Source organism: Thamnophis sirtalis, unplaced genomic scaffold, assembly GCF_051295495.1.
Source record: "Thamnophis sirtalis isolate CommonGarterSnake01/CBP01778 unplaced genomic scaffold, rThaSir2_p1.2 scaffold_6, whole genome shotgun sequence".
In the NCBI taxonomy this organism is placed as follows: Eukaryota; Metazoa; Chordata; class Lepidosauria; order Squamata; family Natricidae; genus Thamnophis; species Thamnophis sirtalis.
Window position 1 is genome coordinate 46,047,561 of NW_028261386.1, and position 21,926 is coordinate 46,069,486.

Consider the following 21,926-nt stretch of genomic DNA (forward strand, 5'->3'; position numbering starts at 1 on the left):
CGGAGCCCTCAGCTCAGCGAGGCTGCTGTGCTGCTTGCAGAAAGAAAAGACAATTACAGCCGGGGAGCGAAGAGCGCCGCAGAAGAGCTGGTTCTCCTCCCCTCTCCTCTTTCTCGCTCTCTCTCTCTCTGTGTCTCTCGTACCCTTTCTCTCCCACTCATTACCCCCCTCCCTCCCTCTCTCTCTCTCTCTCGCACGCGGGCACTCTTGCTTTCGCCCTCCCTCGTCCAGTTGCAATATTCATCAGCAGCCAGATTATCAAGGCGATCTGAGCATTTTGTAGGAGCGCGTTTTTCTCTCTTTCTTTTCTCTCTCTCTCTCTCTCTAACCAGCAAGGGTGGGGGGGGGACAGAGAGAGAGAGGGGGACTCAGTTTCTTCGCCTTTGGAACTGAGTAAGTACCTTTTTCCTCCCTTCCCTTTTCTTGCTTTCTCTTTTGGGGAGGGGGGAAAGGGGAGGGGGAAAGGGGTATTCTTGACACTGAAACGGGCTTGTTTGAAAGACTGCTTCGGGAAGGGGTTTTCTCCCCCTTTTTCGTCTTTGGATATCCTCCCTTCTCTCTCCACATTTCCTTTTCCCCGGATTCTCCCTTCTGCTGAGTTTGTGGCCGGAGTAAGATTGTTAGACTAAAAAAAAAAATCAGCCGGCAGATGGTCCATATTCCGAAGCTTCATCACAATAGTTTGGTCGGTGTGAAAGGACAAGGTTGGTGCGAAAAATGTCTTCTCGACCCTCTCCTGAGACTGTCTTTCTTCTTCCTTTTCTCTTCTCCCCAGTCTTTATTGATCCTTTGTGTTATTATAGTTTAAAGATGAGAAAACAGCTTAGTTGTAGTCCTGAGGTTTCTTTCCTATTTTTCCTACCTCTCTCCTTTCTGTCAACCCCCCCCCCCCGCAATTAGTCCTTTCTCAACTCCCCAAGTCCGGCCTTTCTTCTTCGTATTGTGTCGCTGCCTTTTTCTTTTTGTCTTCTCTGATTTGCTTATTATTTGCATGTCCCTGAGTACTTCTCTCCCTCTCCTCTCTCTCTCCGCTCTCGCTCTCTCGCTCTCTCTCTCTCCGCTCTCTCCGCTCCCCCCCTCTCTCTCTCCCCCCCTCCCTCCCTCCCTCTCTCCTCTCTTTCCGTCTCTCTCTCTCTAAATCAGCGATGGAGAGCAGTTTAGAAACCACACGCACCAGTTAGATAAAGCAGGCGTATTTGAACACTGTCTCTTTTTTGATCTACCCAAGGGCTAGGAGAAGGGTTGCGGAAAGAAGCTGTTTAGGGAGAATGTGTGGCGGGACGCACGGGAAGTTTTGAGGCCAGGTTTTTGGGTTTGGTTATACCCCGTCACTTTTCTATGAAAGCCCCTTTTCCCTGAACCCATAGAGAGTCTATTCTGGATCCAATAAATATGTATGTGATGGTGGGGGTGGGGGGTGTTATAGTGGAGAACGCGAGTAGAGATTGGGACCGCTTTATCCCAAGGAAGACTAGTGACTGAGGCGTGCGCCTTGTCCCCCATTAATTAGAATTGTTTGCGGTTTGTGGAGCGGCTGTCCCGCTTGCCTCACTTTGCCCCGTCTGCGGGGATGCGTGTATTGTTGTGGATCCAGACTGAGGCCAGGTTTAGCATGAGCCGCGCAGTCTTCGGTGGGATTGACTCGAGTCCCGACTCCCTATCGACGCCAAGGATCCCACTCTTTGGGATTCTTCTTATTTTTTAAAACGATTTAATACCGAACGAAGGGGGGGGGATCACCTCGGGGTCTCCCGATTTACAGCCAGTTGTTGCCAGAGTTGTGCCACTGACCTGAAGTGAGGTGCTGCAGACTTAGCAGGAGAGAGCAGAACGTCTGCACTCATTTTAATGCTGCAGTTAGATGAAGGGGGGGGGGTTCCTTGCCACCAGAAGCCTAATGATGGGACACCGGGGTTCCACCTCCCCCCCCTACAAAAGCTTTAGATTAACTTGTGAGATTATGTCCACTTTGTGCACAAAATCAATACGGCAAAGATAGACCCTCTCTCTCTCTTTCCCTCTCCACGCCCCTCCCCCCGCTTCGCCTTTCCAGAGACGACTGTCCTTCCCAACTCTGGTGCCCACGGGTAGAGCTGCTCTACGTCTCTCTCCCGTGCGCGCACTAAACTTTCAGCGCGCAGTGCAAAAGTTGCCAGTCCAAGTGCCGCTAGATGAAAAACTTGGTCTCTCTTCTAAGGGCCTTCGGCGGGCGAGCGAAGGGTGTGAGAGGGAAGGAGAGGAGGGAGAACCGGTTGTAAAACGGCGAGCGAACATCGGTTTGGGCTATAAAGCTGTTGTTGTTAACAGCCCCCGGTGGCCTCTTCTAACAAGGGCGGACGGGAGAAGCGGGGGAACTGTTCGTGCGCTTCTCTCTGGCTCCGCCTGACAAAGCTCCCAAGCATTGAAACTGTACAAGGGGCGCTCGGCTCTAAGTGCGCATGGGCAGTGTCGGACAGGTGTGTTGTGTCAAGAAAGACAGGTGCAAGTTTCCCTCTGTTGAGCCTGAGTACAACGTCTATTTATGAATTTATGGCGCTTTGTTTGGAGGTGGCCGGGTTAAGGAAGGACGGAAGCCCGGAGCTCTTTTGTTAGCTGGAATCTTGAGGGCTGCAAAGCAGGTTGTTTTCATTGTGAATTTCCAAAAGAACACAGAAAAGGGATTGGTTTTTTTTTAAAAAAAAAACTGGCACCTTTTGCAATGTGTGGTGTGTAAGGCAGTGCATGTGTGAGTGTGGGGGAGGCAAACCGGTGAATTGCTGTTCTGCCTCTTATCTTCCGATTCTACTGATAGTTTGTTAAAATCATTTGCTGTGGTAATTGGAGCATTGTTCTGTGTACATTTATTTGGAGCAAACAGCCCTGAATTTCATTTGCAACTTAGCTACCTCTTGTTCCAAATGAAATATTTTTCAAAGTTAAATAGGAATTACTTTGCAGAATAAGGCACACACCTAGCCCCAATTGAAACTATTTAACATCCTAACCCTATTCACCCTTTCCTCAGAAATTAAGCCCTTCAAAATTCGAGGTGGGGGGAGGCTATTCAAAGAATGAATTATGTGTGTGCTTCTTTGGGAACAATGTCCACTGAATGCTGGTGGTTATTTTTGAATGTATTTAAGACTGGGCCTTATGTCTTAATCAAGATGAAAAACAGTAAGTATGATACAAGGAACCTAGGCAAGTTTTGACACATTTGACATAAGAATATGTCAAAGTGCTGTCATGGCACAAACGGAACCTGTGATATATTTTTGTGTAATGGATGAGAAATTGTGAACAAGCACCATTAAAGGTGACGTTGTCATCCATCAAAGATAAAATGCTGTTTTCCTTTTCTTTCTTTTTTTAAAAAAATCCTATTTTTTTTCCTCCTTCAAACCAATGCATGCCTCTGAATTTGCAAGTCTTTGGTCTGCACTGGAATCTGCATGCTTAGAGATGACAGTCTAAATGCAGATATATGCGAACCTGTCATTTCTTTAATTTAATGCCATCTGCTAGGTTAGTGGGGATATGAGAAACATCTACTGCTAGATTTTTTTTAAAAAAAATTGAAAGCATTGTTTTTAATACTCTTTTCCACTGTTTTGGCAGGCTTAATACATTTTAATATTCATCTAGTCTGCAAATGAATTTGCATGTAGCCCCATATTCTTTGTTTCTTGACTTGTTTTTTGCTAACTCTGCCATTGAGCCTTTCATAAGTTGTTCCCGTAAGTCCTCTTCTCTAACCCATTTCATTACTTTCTCTTCTGAAACTTACCCCCCCCCCCTATAAAAAGTATTAAGTACCGGTATTTGATATCTCATATTTTAAAAAGATAAACTTTTTTTTTAAAGCCGTACAATTTACTAATTTAGGGTTAAATTATATTAACATTAGACATTAGCTTGTACAACCTATTTAATATTATTGTTTAATAGGTAACTTTCTGCACTTTAATATGGGAAAGAGAATGCTCTCCTACCATTGCAAATTGCTTTAATGATCAGTTCAGAATTAAATTGGCATCTCTCAGGTGGCTGGGTCTTGATAGTGAGGATTTCTGTAGCGGATTTCAGTGTTCAAAGTGTTTGGTCATGGATTACTTGACTGTGTTCCATTGCATGCTAGAGTAATTTCTCAAGTATGTGCTGTGGATGAGTTGATTCGGTCTTCTGATTGGATATCCCATAACCTTAGGGAGGAGGGGAAAAGTGTAGGGTGACCTTAGGTTAGGAATTATGTATGAGCAGTTGTATATAGTTGTTGACTTTGGTAGTAATTTTTTTCCATGTTATATTAAAATGTTGGATTTCTAAAAAAAAATATTTTATATACTTCTGATATTAATTGGATAAATGGTGGATGCATTTATCCAGGAGACATTTTGCCAATGTCTTCCAAAGCCACTAAGATAGAACTCGTAGTCATCAAGGTATTACATACCTATGTAGGAGGGAGAGAATGCAAAATATCTCACAGTAGCTTTTCAATACCTTGCCATGGCCTCCCTGTGCCAATGATGCTAAACAGTTGTCTAATTTCTTTGTGCTTTTTTAAAATAACATAACGATGTTTGTATTATTTACATTTTTATATAATCTCAATATTTATTTATTTTTTAAAAATCAGTGGTAGAAAAATCAGCTTTACTTCTAAATTCCATCACAATGCTTCAGAAGGCTGTATAATTCTATTGTATGGGTAGTGAAGCTATGCAAATTTTACATATCCATGCTTTGCCCTTCTCTGAAGTGTAGCAAAAATATTTTATACTTCCAAGTAAGTCAGTGCAATGTAATAGACTTAAGTTTTACAATTGATATGGATTGCTGACATCATTTAGTGATTCATCCAATCTTATTGGATGAAAAATGTTGTTTAATTTTTAAAAATTCAATATCATATCTAGAATTTTAGGATGTCATTGAATTTCTCTACTTGCGCATAGTGTGCAAGTGCTATGTGCAATGAAGGAGAAAAAGTCTAGCTACATTCTATGAGAAGAACTAACAATTTTAAATTTTGCAGTTTCGCTTTGAAAAGTTCATTGCTGTTTTTCACAATCAGCAGTTTATATCAATTTGAACTTTAAAAAATGTATTAGAAATTCTTCCTATAAAATATACTTCTTTTTTCCAGATAATTTCCCCCCTAATTTCCATTCTACCTATTTTAGGTTATCCTTTACTTTAAATCAATCTACATTGTACCAGTGGAAAAGCAGTTTAGCGAAAATTCATAATATACACTATAATTGCTTCACTGTAGTATCACCAAAAACAATATAACCCACATGTGCTATGTATTTAAGATATGGAAGACTGAAATGCCTTCTGAAATAGAATGTTTGTACTTGTGACCAATGGGTATTTTTATATACCTATGTGTGATAATATTTGCTACTCGTATCTTTTGCAATGTGTGTGTTTGGTGGGGTGTGGTGGACTGGGAATTCGGTGGAATAGAGCAGAGGGTTGATTTCAGAAGTGCAAGTTATAATCCAAGTTTAGAGAATATTTTTTTTCATTACATTGTGTATCAGAAGCTGTAAAATCAGGCTATTTATGTTATACTTCTCAGCAACTTTGAAAAACTGAGTCCTTATGAAGTCCTATATAAGTTGAAGGCTCAAATAAGGAAAACTTGGCAAAAAGGAACTTGTCAAGAATAACTTAAAATGTACAAAGCTCAAACCAGTAAACTAATCAACGATATTTATGCGAACCATAATGAAAGCTAAAATTTAAATGACTTCTGAATTATCTCTGAACAAGAAATAAATCAAGCTGAGCAGATTTGCTTTCCTCTAAATTGGACAGGAGCACACTCTCTAATTCAATGACCAGTTTACCCCTCTGCATATGTATTCTCCTCCCCCTCCCACATATCTAGTAGGAAAATCTCACCACAATCCTATCCAAAGATCTGATTCTTGATGACTCAGAATCTAAGATTTTTCTGCAGCATTTTCTTTTCCCTCAGAATGTTAGTGCATTCTGGCACGTCTCAAATCAAGAAACTAATCCCGGGATATTTTTTCAGCCCTGGTAAAAACATAACATAAAATAATTATTTAAGATCTGAAGGCAAAATATAAAGTTTGTCATATAAAGAGATAGCATGAGTGTCAGCGGGAATCAAGGAAACAGGAGGAAAGTAGACTATCAATTAACACGTATCATTTATAAGCAATACTACTTGTTGTTTCCAGTGATAGTCTGGCCTTCCCCTTCTGGTATCTCCACTGTAAGCAAAGATGTAGAAGAAAAATGAATTCTTTGGATTATAGATCCATGGCATTGACCTTATGACATTTCTCAATTCAACATTTTATGAGCTTTGCAGACATCCTATGCCTCATTCCACCCTTAAATGAAATACAATGAAAGGAGAAAGTAATTAGGAAAGAACAATTTTTAAAGCATATTGGGAATACTGTGTTATATATCAGAGGTCCGTTGAAATCTAAAGTTAAAAGTTAAAATTTGTATTGCTCTGGCTTTTCCTTTCTGCTAATATTGTTATGTCCCTGCTAAAATGATGCACTTTCATTAATGCACCCCAACAACAAGCAATCTCTTTGAGACTTAGAATGATGACGGATTTTGAAAGTAGAGGCAGACCTTAGAAGGTATTTACATCAGCATATAATGACAGGCTACAAATCTTTCCCATGTAGGGGACTTTCACCCCTGCACATTTTTTTTTTGCCTTTTATTTATGGGCAAGGTTATTTAGTTGTAATTAACCTAGAAGCCAAAAAAATGACTTTCTGTTGTGAAGTGGAATGTTCCCATTAAATTAAATGAAGCAGCGTATATCTGAAAATACACCGATACTTGTTTATACACAAAGGATCTGAACTAGATCCATAATCATACGAAATAAACAGAAAGAAAAAGGCCACTGCCATCTAGTAGTGAAATTCCTTTTATCTCACAGGGAATTGGAATCATTTAATTTCTCACATAATTCCATGTATGACATGATACAATAAGGTATCTTTTTAAATATTCTAATTATTAACTATTGGATCCTTAGGTCTTTATGTAAATTCAGTTCTATTATATAATCTGAGGCTGAATATTTTTTATCTCAGTGGAAACTATATATGAAGAAAGGCAGTACACTGCATAAGATTGCTGTGGTGAAACTGAATTTATACTAAGATGCCAATCAGATACGTTTGGCCCAAAGTTATACTTGCTATTGCAAAATTCTGTATGTGTGTTTGTGTTTCTTAGTAGCAGTTCTGAGTAAACCTACTAACAACTGTGTAGCCTCCTTTGGAGTACGCTGCAAAAAAATAAAATAAATGTAGGTGTATATTCCAAAGCTTGTACAGCATTTCTTAAGAATTATTTTATAACCTCCAAAATGATTAAATGATTGCATAGCCTTTGAATGATAAACAAACAAATATAGGTTTCATTCTAAAAGTTTTTGTAGGATTTTATTTTAATTTTTTTTAGTGTTACACTTACAAACCCAGGCTATACAGGCTGATAGCGTAGATTATTTCAGGCTGAAATTATGCTTATTTGCATGGGTAGTCATTCTTTAAAAGCAGCTACAGATGCAGTCCTAGGGAGCACGTAGATGTTTTTACAGGTGAACCGAAACAGATGGGAACAGATCCAAAAGTCTGAATGCTGCGTTTGGCAAGATACCCTATTATTGTGGAAACTGTGCACTGTTAAGCTAATGTGGAGTTTAATATTAGATAAACATAGCATGGGAAAAATTAATATTACATTGGTATAGTTTTCAACTTGAAGGTACCGGAAGACGTCTGTAATGCTTCATATACCATGTGAGTTTAGCATCATGGTTAATAAGTCATGAATGATGTCAAGAGCCTATTATAAAATGCAAAGAAATGTGTTATCAGTCTTCTTTTTTAAATTCTGTATTCCTGGGAAACAACGATGGTTCCTATAAAAGAAAAGATATCTGCCTTTCTCACGCTCTTGCTTGATGCTGCTTTCTTTCATCTCTCCGTTTCTTTCCTTCAGAATCTCTTTCTCTTCCTCCCTCCCTTTCTTTGTATGTGTGTGCATGTGTGCGTGTGTGTTTTGCAGGAAATAAGGTTTTATATGAGTACAATGTTGCATGAAATAATTATTTCAATAAGTCACCTGAGATATTATCTTGGGAAGCTGATTTAAGGGACAATGACACAGTGCTGAGTGCCTTGTTTCTACTTCATGCAAAGAACTTGATGCCACATAGCATAGTTTATGAAACCTCAAGGATGATAAATTCTGTCCCCCCACCCCCACCCCATCTTATCCCTTTCTGAAATGTTTAAAATGATGTCACGGGAATTATATGTTTTCAAAACTCCTATTTTTATTGCAAAATGCAGCACGACATGTATTTTATAACCAAAATGTAAATTCTTCATTAAATAGTTTTCTTATAATGGTTTCTAAGGTTTGTATCATTATATTTAACATGCGTGTCTATAGGTATGCACACTGCACCTGCTCATACTTACAGATATACTGGAACACTCTTATAAAATGAAACAAAATTTCTGGTTTTAATTGCAAATCTGTTTTGCAACTAAATTTGATTTTTTAAAGCCCAAATTATATATGATAGCCTTACTTAAGAAACAAGACCTACTTTCATTTTATTTTGTGACATTATTTCAAACCCTAAATTTAATCAATTGGTTGTCAGTGTCTGTGTTCTTCTAATCTACTGTTTAGGTTTTTTTTTCTAAAGATAAACAGTATTATTTTAGGCATTTGTGCAAAGAACCATATATTACTGGTGCTTAAGCAGTTTTTCCTCTTTCCTCTTTTTTTTTTTAAAAAAAATCTTAATCCATCTTAAACCAGTGGAGCAGAAATATTTAAAGTGTTTCATTTCAAGCAGAGTGCATAATAAATTGCAATAATTGTAATGTGCCATAAATCCCAGAGCCTATGCATTTTGCATTTGATTCAGGATTGAGGTCAGGAAATTTGGAGAAATTTAAAGAAAATGATTCATCAGTCCTTTTGTTCTGTTGGCCAGGGTCCCAGGATTCTTGAGCTGTGCCCAGCTGACAAGCTTTTGAAGATGGCACAATAACTGTTCAGTGATGCCTGACCATGACAGCACAGCCCTCTTAAGTAGGCAGACCAAGAGAAGAAGAGTTGACATTGGAGTGAAACGGACGGTAGGGACAGCATCTGCCTTTTTTGCAAAGGCAAGAGCATCGTTTTTTAGTGCCATGAATCCCCAAGGCTCCGAGCAGGATGTGGAGTATTCAGTGGTGCAGCATGCAGATGGGGAGAAGTCAAATGTGCTTCGCAAGCTGCTGAAGAGGGCAAACTCCTATGAAGATGCCATGATGCCTTTTCCAGGAGCAACTATAATTTCCCAGCTGTTGAAAAATAACATGAACAAAAATGGTGGCAACGAGCCCAGCTTTCAAGCGAGTGGCCTCTCCAGCACAGGCTCAGAAGTACATCAGGAGGATGTGTGCAGCAACTCTTCAAGAGACAGCCCCCAAGAGTGTCTTTCTCCATTTGGCAGACCCACGATGAGCCAGTTTGATATGGATCGGTTATGCGATGAGCACCTGAGAGCTAAGCGTGCCCGGGTTGAGAATATCATTCGAGGGATGAGCCATTCCCCAAGTGTGGCATTAAGGGGCAATGAAAATGAAAGAGAGATGGCTCCACAGTCTGTGAGTCCCCGAGAAAGTTACAGAGAAAATAAGCGCAAGCAAAAGCTGCCTCAACAGCAGCAACAGAGTTTCCAGCAGCTGGTTTCAGCGAGGAAAGAACAGAAGCGAGAGGAGCGCAGACAGCTGAAACAGCAGCTGGAGGACATGCAAAAACAGCTGCGCCAGCTTCAGGAAAAGTTCTACCAAATCTATGACAGCACAGATTCTGAAAATGACGAAGATGCTGGTAACCTCTCTGAAGACAGCCTGCGTTCGGAAACACTGGATGTCAGGGCGAGAGATTCTGTGGGGAGGTCGGATAATGAAATGTGTGAATTGGACCCAGGGCAATTTATTGATCGTGCAAGAGCTTTGATTAGAGAACAGGAGATAGCGGAGAACAAACCCAGAAAAGATGGGCCCAGAGAAAAAGATCACGGGCCCAACTCTTTTCATCCAGAAGGCAAGCACTTAGCTGAGACGCTAAAGCAGGAATTGAACACTGCCATGTCTCAGGTTGTGGACACTGTGGTCAAGATTTTCTCTTCAAAGCCTGTACGTCAACTTCCTCAGGTCTTCCCACCTCTTCAGATCCCCCAAGCAAGATTTGCTGTCAATGGGGAGAACCACAACTTCCACACAGCAAACCAGCGCCTCCAGTGCTTTGGGGACATCATCATTCCAAACCCACTAGATACCTTTGGGAATGTGCCACTGTCTAATTCCACAGACCAAACAGAAGCACTGCCCCTAGTTGTCCGCAAAAATTCATCAGACCAGCCTGCCTCTGTCCCACCTCCCGGCAGCCATCATGCTGCTCTCCATCAATCTCCACTGTCTGCCACCACAGGGTTCACTTCCTCTTCATTTCGCCATCCCTTTCCTCTGCCCCTTATGGCGTACCCATTTCAGAACCCCTTAGCGGCTCCTTCTGCCTCCTTCCCTGGGAAAGACAGAGCCTCTCCAGAATCCTTAGATTTAACCAGAGAGACCACAAGTCTGAGGACCAAGATGTCATCCCATCATATGAACCATCACCCTTGTTCACCAGCACATCCTCCTAGCACTGCAGAAAGCCTCTCAATATCTCTCATCAAGTCTGAGTGTGGTGACCTTCAAGATATTTCCGAAATCTCACCTTATTCTGGGAGTGCCATATCCTTTACAATACATAGCCCATATTCTGCATGTTGATATGCTTTTATTTGGTAACGGGTACTAATAACTACTAATGTTGGGAGTGCAATAGGTGGGCCCTAACATCCATCATTCTTAATCTGTTATTTTTTTATTAGAATTCCCGTTTTATAGTCAATGAAGATGTTAATTGCTGAATCTCATCCATTTCTCTTTTGATGCAGTTTTAAATGGGTCCATCTGAAGATAATCTTTAGTAAGATGCTTGACTTTAATCTTGATAAAGAGGTTGACAAATTTCCAATGTAAGGCAGAATAACTTTGGCTTTTAAGAAGCAGCAAAAATACACCATTGCCACATATTAAACAAAACCACAGCCATAAAACAGGAAAAAATTATGAAAAAGAAATATCCATCCCCATAAAAAAAATTTCTGTTAACATGTATGTTTCATAGGATTTGCTAAGAAAGCAAATTTGGGAGCTGCCTGAGAGCCATCTTGACCCTAAGTTTTGAGATGCAATATCCCTGATTCTGTTCTAATTACGTCCTGATCTATTGAATCTATTGACCACCAAATATCAATTAATCTGTGCAGAATATCCTGCAAACCCAACCTGCCTGAAGGCAAAATATCAATCCAAAGAAATTGAATTTCTTGGTAAGGGCTTCAGCTGCTTGTATAAATTGTTCCACAGTCGAAAACTTGTATTTGCAAGCATTGCCATATATGTTTAAATAACCTCTGTGCTAATTTAGTGGTCTTCAAAAACCTATAGCTAATTTTATATAACATATATTAAGGGGTCAAGGCTGGCTAATACTGTATTGTAACTTTAAAACAACAACAACAACAATGCTGCTTTCCATTAATGCAGCTTTGTAAACTTTTCTTTTTTCCCCACTACCATTAATGAAATAGTGGCAAAAGTAGTTGTAAGCACTCTCAAATAATTTCTCAAATTCTGGTGGTCACCTGCAGCTATGATCTTTACCATCTAGTATTTCCTACTGAAATCTGTAAGTCTTACTTCCAAATAGACCGCCACCTAATTTCATAATTAAATAAATATATTTTTTTTAGAAAAGGGAAACCTTTCAAGTTGAAAGAAACATTTCAACATATTGATTTCTACGCTCCACACAACTGCTTCAAAACTATTTGGCAGTTTGGATAGTAATGGCCAACTTATTTCAGGTGATATTCAAAATCCAATATATAATCTTCATAATATTTTTTTTATAAAACACAATCACACTACTTCTGAATATAAGGCCAATATTTCTTTTCCTCAAATAAATGAGTAAAGCATTTGAAAATCTTGTATACATTTTTCAGGTGGATATAAAAAGGTGACACCAGACAAAATAAAGATACAAGTATTGATGAATTTCAGCTAATATCAAATCCTTTTCCCTGTCTCCCCCCCCCCCCCTGCAAGTCCTGTTCTCAGCTCCTGTGCAGCTGCTGGGTATGCATGGTTAACCTCTGCTCAGCCATACACAGAAAATCTTTTGTCCTAATATACAAAAAGCAAATCATTTGGCAAAGCTTGAGAGCACAATTAGATATAGAACTTCAGCTGGATTAATCTTATAGGGCACATCTTTTTCTTTTCCCCATCCTTAAAATTGTCCTCAATTGTGAAAGCTTTAAATAATATTTTATAAAAAGAACCCTGTGCCTACTATGTCTCTTTTATCACAAGGATGCTAAAAGAAGACACATATGTGACACTGGATCATTGGCATTCCAATTAATTCATGTTCAATGGGAAGGAATTCTCTGCCATTCAAAGGGACATACTTTTAAGAAATATGTTCAGGATTGGGACCCTCCACCTTGGTTTTTTTTTTTTTAGCCTACTCCTATCTATGCATCCAACTCACTTCCAATATAGTCAAATATGTTAGTTAAATCTGATCATTCTATAGAAAGTCATAATATAGACCTAAGAAGTCTTGAAATAAAGGCAAATTTCATCAACCTGAGATTACAATTGAGAAAGATTTAAATACAGTGGCTGGTTTCAATAAACTGGGGGAAAAGCCATTATTAAATGATGATATAGCTTCATTATAAAGGAGTATTAACAGTACTGGTGCACTACTTAAGACCATCGTGACGTCTGATGAATCGAAAGTGTAGGGACTTTTCTGCATAATAAAAAGAATTTAGCAAAGCATAGATTGATTTGCAGAATGAAAAATATATAGTATTTCAGAAAGTTGCTGCACTAGACTGGTTTGGGTTTCAAAGATAAGTAACCTTGATTCTAGTTAACAGGGAATACCAAAAGTATATATCGTAGATAGATTAAGAAGGCAAAAAAAAATCATCCTGTTTAAAATAAAACAAAATAAAAATTATCCTAGGCAGCTCATAGTATTCTCCTTTATATATTATTTTAAGATGTTCTTATAATTCCCCCTGAAAAATTTGGTCTACAGCACTTTTAATCATTAACACATTGATTAAGATTTAACTAGAAATGGCAAGGAATATTAAGCTTTAATGCCACTTCTAAAGGCAATTCTGTGGACATTCAAAAATTTGATATGTGTCTTGTGCTGACATTACCCCTGCAAAAGTTAGACTAGCAATCTTAATGGTAGTAAAGGAAATTAAACAAGAAAACTGAATCTTTTTCTTATGTAGAAGAGTTGGATTCTGAAATCTAATCTTCAGACATATTAACAGAGCAAAAGTAACTACGTATTCAACCCAATACCTGTAATTACAACACAGTAAAGGGCAGTAATGGACTTAATCACTTGTCAGATCTGCTTTATTATTATTATTTTTACTAACATTTGAGATCTAAAGAAAGGTATCAAAATGTATATTAAGAATAAAAGAGCAGAATGTTCCCTGGCCATGTTTGAAATCTAAAAAAATGTTTTCATAACCAATATTATGCTAAAAACAAAGACATCATAAAAGCCTTTTCTTGGTTATCCTGCTTCCTTTATTTTAGGTGGGAACATATTTCATTAACTGTTTTTAAAAGAACTGGGATACAGAGGCTTATGCATATCTACTATTAATAAGAAGCCTTCCTATAGATCATGATCTACAGTTCTGTGAGGAAACATTCTCTCTGATTGAAGTTTCTGAATTATATAGCTTTGCAACTGAATGTTTTCTGAGATTTATATGGGCCTTCCTGGAATATAATAGTGTTTAACAAATAAAAAAAATCATTTAATAAATGAAGTCATTCAACATGATTGTGTCAGGATGGGGGAAATCCAGTCTCTATTTCATTTAAGCCAATTAAAGGGATAATTAGGACTAGTTATAGAATTAATTCATTAAACAACCAGGGCTGATTTGGGCCAGCCCCATCTTACATAAATTTGACAAACCTTGGCTCTTTGTCACAGTGAAGTTCTCAAGAAATAGATTTTAAGATCTACAGTGCTCTGGTCAAAATGAATTCCCAAAGACCTTGTTAAAAAGTCATTAACATTTAACTGTATGTAAAAAAAATATGAAACCATATTTCAGTTTTGGGTCCCCACCAATCCACAGACAGATTTATAATTTGAAATTTGAGATTTTTGAAATTGTAGTTTCCTGTCAAAAATCTCATAGCATAAAATTATCCAGGTAAATCACAAAGACTACAGAGCATCTTCTAAGAAGCTGCAGGCCTCCTTTAACTTGGCCCAAGCCAAGTGTTCATGATTCCAACCATAGAAGGCACTGGGTAAGGAAATAGGATTCATAACAACGTAGAAGCCATCACTCATTAAAAAGAACACTGATGTTCATTTGAACATTGCCAAAACTTTTGGATAACTGTCCATATTTCTGAAAGAATGTGTGATGGACAGTTATGTTAAAAATCAAATGTTTGAAGCCATGTAGCTATCATTAAGTCTGTGAGAAATCAGTCTGAATTCTACAGTAACCCCATACCAGATGTCAAGTACGGAAGTGATAGTATATAGTTTGGGGATGGTTGTTGCCTCAGGATATGAAAATTTTGCCATTGTTGACAAAGCATGAATTGTGCTTCCTACCAGAGATTTTATAAGAAAATATCAATTTATCTCTGTTGGCTAAAGTTGAAGCACTAGTGGTTGGGTAACAAGACAGTGCTCCCAACATATTACTATTTTACTTTTGTAACTTCTCTACTAGAGAATCAATAAAGAAGAACAAATTCAATATTTGGAATGACCAAGACAGACTTCAGACTTAAACTCCATAGACATGTTTGGACAGGACTCAAAATTAGAAATGCATACTAGAATACCTTCTAATATGACTAAGTTAATACAGTTTTCCATGAGGGAATGAATCAATTGTAATGTGAACAATTGATCACCAATCGCTGGAAGCACTGGATGCAGCTATTGCAGTTAAAGGCAGTGCAGCCCACTGCTTAATCTGACTCTACTTTTTTACATGATCCCTGTATGGTGGATGACTTTGTTTATGAAATAAATGAAACAAGCACCATCCTTTGGTATTATCTGTTTTCTCAGATTTTCCTTATTAGATAAAAAGGACGAATATGAATCTATGTTAACACTCAGTGGCAGATATGCAAAAGCCCAGAAAATCCAAAATGGAGAAAGGATTCTTTTTCCACAGATATGTGTATGTATGAGTTGTTCACACAAATTGGTTATTATATGGACCTAATTATAAAAGTCATTCTTAGCTGTTATTAGTCATACCAAATAAATAAAGGCTTATAGCAGTAATTATTAAGAACACAGGGATCCAGGGGTAATGACCATCTCAGTTCCAACTTCTGTCACTTGACAGGAAAATCTTGCAAATCTGATTGTAAATTTACTTTTGTATACATTAAATGGCTTTCCAGTAAAATACAGCCAGTATACAAAATGTTAGTTTACCTGTTTGCATTCTTATATGTACTGTAGGTCTGCATTGATTAGTAATGGGTTTCCTTAATTTCACCAGGTTTGATTGCATTCTGTAATGTGGTATTGATATAAATAGATCCTAAATTCTCTCCATGGTATATCTGGATTTATTACTTTGCATAGCTTATCTTTTGTTATAATAATACTTTAAAAAAGAAAATGTTTGCTTAGTGCTTTCATGTGTCCAAAGCACTTCACATGGACTATATAAGTAGAAATAATCCTTATATCAACTTAGTAAAATATATCAGTATTATAACTCTCTGCATTGTATTTTTTGGGGTGGGGAGGGAGAGGAGATTAAAACAGATCCAAGAGAGAATGGCATGCCTTAAGGCTACTTAATATTGTAAGCTCATGGTAAAGGTGAGTTTTGAATTAAGGATTTTCTGATTCATTGCTCATCCATCTACATATTTTCTGTTCTTTGCATTTCTCAAATTCAACTATTACTTCAGGATGACACTTTTGAAGAATAACGATTTTACAGGCTCATTGGCATTTTGTCTCTGAGATTATTGTTTATGAAATCCAACTTTAATTTTCTATCATGGAGCTCAGAACAAACCTATTATCTGTTCAAAAATTCTGTCTTATGATCTGACAGTTTGTTCCAACCTTGGCACTTTCCAGATGTGTGAACTTCAACTCCATAATTCTCAGTAGCAGGCACGGTGGCAGGGGAATACTGGAAGATGAATTTTCTAAACTAGTAGGATATTCACATTGGTGAAATTTGATCTATACCACGTTCAGAGCTCTATATTTTAAGGAGGATGCAATATTAGAGACATAAACCTATTCTTTACCACCCATGAAATAATATCCCCAAATGTCTCACACAGAGAGGGATACCAATTGTCTCATAAGGCTATAATTAAATGCACTTTGAGAATTTGGTATTAAAATTAATATTCCATATTTCTGCAAGTAAATATGCAACATAAGGACATTAATAATCACCTGTCTATATTATTCATCTGAAATTTCCAAAACATGATGTAATAAAATACTGAGCAGATCCAAGTACTTAGTGAAGGACTGGTTTTATCTTTAATTCTGCTGGCTTGAATACATTTTTTTAAAAAACTTTCTGCACTTCTCTATAAAATTTGACAAGAGAAAATGCATAGGATTCCCATGTATTTCTCACCTAGGTCCTTATCAGAAATTTAAATCTTCCATATATCCATCAAACGTTATAGAATGTCCTAGAACTTTTGGTACAGGTGTTCTATTAATTTTTTTTTAAAAAAATGACACAGCTCACAATCTTATTCTTCAGGTAATCTTGCAGATCCCTCTTGTAGTAATGTATCTTTAAAAGCACTGTATTTCCAATGAGGCTGCAATTATTTCTAAAACATGAAACTATTTTGATTTATGACAACTGCCCATTTGTCTGGCTTATTTAGAGGCTTAGTCCATAGGAAAGAAAAACAAATAAGAAAGATGTAAGAGTTTGTTCTTGATCAGTTTTTTGTTCCACCCTGCTTTACATGGTGCATGTGTGTTCATGCATATGTATATTCATGCATTTATATCAAGAGTTTTTTTTTCCCCTCTTAAGAATAGCAGTTTTTCCCTTTGGAACAGAAAACAACACATCTCCTTGGAGAAGGTACCCAGGATAAGAATGGAAACCAAGTATGTAAAAGCCAAGTTCAGGTTTTGGGAGCAAGAGCCCTTCCTGGTATATCTTGCTTTTACTGTAAAATATATATATTTAACCATTATCTTACTTTAAAAAAAAAAACGAAGGGAAAGAGTTAGCATTCATATGCCACATTAAGCAACATAGAAAGATGCACCTGCACCTGCCTCCCAGTTCCTGCCTGCTTCATGAATGCATTGTGTATCTTTGCAAACTAAATATGTTTAATCAAATACTGAAGTTTTTATTCAAATTGCCAAAGAAACAGACAGCTAGTTGTTTTACAGCCTGATCTTCCTTGTCAGGCACCCTCTTTGCATCTCAAGAAAAGTAGCCTTGTTCAGCCTCGGGGCATTTGCATACAGAATATTAAGCCACAACAGTAGATTGTGGGTGTAGTTTTGTTATTGTAATACATCTATTTTTCTTCCCATGTAAAGATTGTAATCTTTACCTTTCTAGAAAGTAGTTTTATAACATTGAAATTTTTTGAAAGTGAGGCAGATAATTCCTCAGCAAGATGAGGCTGTTTCAGTAGGGAGTATTAAGAAGCCATACTAAGAAGCAGCAACATTTAACAAATGGCAATGCTTTGATCAGGACTATTTCAGAGTAAAATAAAATCACTTGCAGTAAATGCATGGCTACTGTACAGGTGGTCCCCAAGTCAGGACCACAACTGAGCCAAAAATGTAGGTTGTTAAGTGAGAAATTATGTTAAGTGAGTTTTGCCCCATTTTACGACTTTTCTCACCACATTTGTTAAGTGTATCACTGCAGTTTTTAAATTAGTAACACACTTGTTAAATTAATCTAGTTTCCCTATTGACTTTGCTTGTCAGAAGGTTGCAAAAGGAGATCGCATGATTCCGGGACATTGCAACCGTCATAAATATGAGTCAGTTGTTAATCATCCAAATGTTCATCACGTGACCATGGACATGCAGCAATGGTCAGAAGTATGTGAAATGGCCATAAGTCACTTTTTCCAGGGCTATTATAACTTTGACTGATCAGTAAATGAACTGTTATAAGTCCAGGACCACCTGTACATCATCCAATGCACTTTGACTAAATCAACAGAAGCTTTTTTCCAGTATATTATTAATCCTAATCCTAAATACAAACATAATGTCTATAAATTTGGACATGTATTGAATCAAGCAGATAATACATATTGGAAGGACTTGTCTGTTCCTATATTCATATTTATTTTTATTTCTCTCTCTCTTTGTGTATATTTATATGCATGTGTATATAGTGTGTGTGTGCGTGTGTGCGTGTGTGCGTGTGTGTAATTGACAGGTAACCTTTGACAGGATTTTAAAGGGAAGGGATAAAAATAAAGACCTCCTCTTGTAGCATTTCTGATGAGAAAGCTTCTAGTCGGAGGAAAAAATATTGCCGCATCCTATCCCATGCTTTAATCTCCAAACATCTCAAATCAGGAAGAACAATCTATCTTGCAAATAAAAAAGAAAAAGAACCTCAAAGATGCATATATGTATTTCCTTCCTTTATTTTTTTTCTTTTTGCCTGTTCTTCACATATTCCTTTTTGCTGCTGCTGCTGCTGTTCTAAGCAGAAATACATTATGCTTTGTAAATATATAACAATCAGATCCTCGGGTTGTTTGAACACTGTTTTAGTTCAGCTGCAGTACACGGCTCCTCTGATCTTTTATGTTCCTGAGCAGATGTCTTTCATTAATTTATGGATTTATCATCTTTTCTTTTCTTTACCCCTCCCCCCCTTTTTTTACACCTGGCAGCTGGTTCAGGTTTCAGCAGTTACTGTCTTTTGCATTAGACATACAATTGAATGTCATCTGTCTTCACAAAGCTATGGCAGAGTACTGAGGCAAGCAACATCAGCTGTTGGGGCAGAGTGTGTTTGCCTTCTCCTGGCTTTTTTGTCCTCCCTGGTTTCCTACCTCTTTTCTCTCTCTCTCCTCCCCTCCCCTCACCTCCTTAATATTTATTTGTGCTCATTTTCTTTCCTGGCCTTGAATGGAGCTTAGCTCGTGTTCGGTACAGCTGTATGTTTACTGAATCTATTCCATCATGACTCATTGTGCGTGTGTAAGTATCCTGGAAACAGGCCGTGCTTTCTTGGAAGAACGGTTGCTTTTCAGCACAAGCACTTAAAAGGAAAATTAACCAATTGGTCAACTCAGTTTTAGCAGAGGGTCATCTCACTATTGGCCTTTAAGTGTTTTGCTATCTATTTTTAATAGTTGCTATTAGTGAGGCTTTTTAGCAATAATGTCATCTCTGATACAAAGTATTTTGAAAAACAAAACAAAAACAACAAAAAAAAACCTCAGCAAAATAAAATTGCATTAAAAGTGCCAGGCAAGGTTTTGAAGAGCAAATAAAATAAAATAAACTGAAAAAAATGGAATTTGCTCATAACAAATATTTTGCGGGATCTTAATAATCCCATAGTTTTAAAAGAATTTAGATATTTTTATGATTAATAATATTGACATTTATGGGGTCCGATACCCATGTGGTCAATAAAATATACAATTGATTTTGGACCAAACTACCATCCTTCTGTTTAATCCTTAAAGGCTGGTTTGAGGATATATGGAAAGTAACTTACATATCAGTCTGAGTTCCTTTCAGGAGAAACAAGATACAAACAAAATAATGAAACAATAACAACAGCCATTACTTTGCTAGGAAACTCGACTGGCAAAGATTATTGAAATGAATGAGAGCCATGTGAGAAAACATTCGTTTTCTTGTGTGCCTGTCATTTGTTAAAATGGATCAGAAAAATTCCCAACAAATGGTTTCCAAGGTTAATTGCCTCACAATTAACTGTTATTTAGGGGTGAGAACATACCCACGTGTGTGAATACATTTTCCTTCCTCTCAGTGAGTTGCGTAATAAAATGGATTCTATTGGAAAACTTTTTATTTGTCCATAACTCATATTGCTATTGTAGGTGGGGACAGCTTGCCACTTTTATTTTATATGTACATTTTGAGAGATGGCAGAAAGGCATTAATGCTCCTTTAGTTTTCTCTATTAAACTAATGAAGATCCTTTAAACTCTTCTTTTGGCACAAAATGTATGTCCATCGTAAGTTATCTCCCCCCCCCCATTTTTGAGCATGGTCTGAAATGTGCTTAGGGAAACCAGCAACCTTAAATGGGGGGGGAAGGGTTGTATCATTGGAGATTTAAATTAAGCCATTTGCCAACAGAACAAACAAATGCAATTTGCATACACTTCATGTTACAAAAATTCTACAAGCTACTGCTTTGGGTTTTTTTTTTAAAAAAAATGATCCAAACCAATAACCTAAAAACAATAAAAAGTTAATTGTGGTGCACTGTAAATTGTATCAGGGAACTTGACAAATATTGCCTTTTAATATATATTTTTTCACCATGTCGTTAGTGAAAGTGCTTCAATTTCTGGACCCTTTGAATTTGTTTGACCTTTCCCTGCCTTGCAGTTGCTATTTAATAAATGACATATTTATATGTGCATACTGACTGTCTTTAAGGGAGACAGTCTTCCAAGAAGCTACTGGGAGCTATCTTAATTGACCTTGTGGGGCCACATTGACTTTTGTCATGTGCTTCTTCATTTCTCATACATTATAAAGCCATTAATTTACAGAGGAAATGGCAGGGCCAGCCTGCTTCACAGATGTGACCAAAATCGCCCTAGCACAGAGTACACAAAGAGTGCCAAGAAGCAGTAAGGGGGGGGGGGAGAGGGAGGAGCACCAGAATACTGGGATTGTTATAGTTAGCTCCGTATTCTCCTGGGAACTCTTTTGGTTGTTCAGATTGCAGACCTGAAAGGTAACAATGTTTAGATAGGTTAAGTGACCCCATACACTTTGGTGTATCTCTAGAAGAAAGTTTCTGCTGGTATTTTCTGCATAACATTCATGTGAACAATGTGATGCATAAGGAAAGGGAAAGCAGATAAGGAAAGGCGAATCTTTACATGCACCTATTTGCATATTTGTTTTCCTAGCAACAAATGAACATACATGTTTTCAAATTGAGATATTTCTTCCACCAATTCTTCTTCTCAACAAGAAAGAGAAATCTTATCCATATTTTACTGTGTTGAATAGGAACTATGCTCAAGGAATTGTGCCACTTGAGATCTCTAAGTTATATCGCAGGCTCAGATTCATAATTTTCCCCGTTCTAAGTAATTGCATATTATGATAACTGAATACTAATGTAGTAGAAATACAATTATTCCAAGAGAACTTTGTTAGCCCTTAATATTGAGAGCTGTCATTCAAACCAAATATTTTTCCTTAACTCGTTTTGTCCTACATGCAGGAAGGTTTGTCACCAAACCACTTAAAAAAGGCCAAGCTTATGTTCTTTTATACTCGGTACCCAAGTTCCAATATGCTGAAAACCTACTTCTCAGATGTAAAGGTAGGAAATGCTATTTTAATGTTTATTCTCTTCCTATTGATTGCATGTTTGAATTTCTTGAATGCCTATTAATTTTCATTTAATTTTGCTAATAAAATATGCTGACAAAGTTTTATAAACTTCCTTCCTTCCTTCCTTCCTTCCTTCC

The 21,926-nt window shown here is 37.5% G+C and overlaps 1 protein-coding gene across 5 annotated transcripts in view; it reads left to right on the forward strand.

Moving 5' to 3' along the window:
* PROX1 (prospero homeobox 1) overlaps positions 1–21,926 on the forward strand; it is a 71,053-nt gene continuing 49,127 nt past the window's right edge. Inside the window, exons 1-3 of one of the 5 annotated variants that reach the window (XM_087717782.1) lie at positions 1–393; positions 9,017–10,807; positions 21,670–21,778. In XM_087717782.1, the coding sequence (XP_087573908.1) occupies positions 9,084–10,807; positions 21,670–21,778 (1,833 nt within the window). In that variant the 5' untranslated portion in view covers positions 1–393; positions 9,017–9,083. Of the gene's footprint in view, positions 394–466; positions 705–9,016; positions 10,808–21,669; positions 21,779–21,926 lie in introns of those variants that run through there. The other 4 variants (XM_087717778.1, XM_087717783.1, XM_087717781.1 and 1 more) reach the window with 4 other exon arrangements.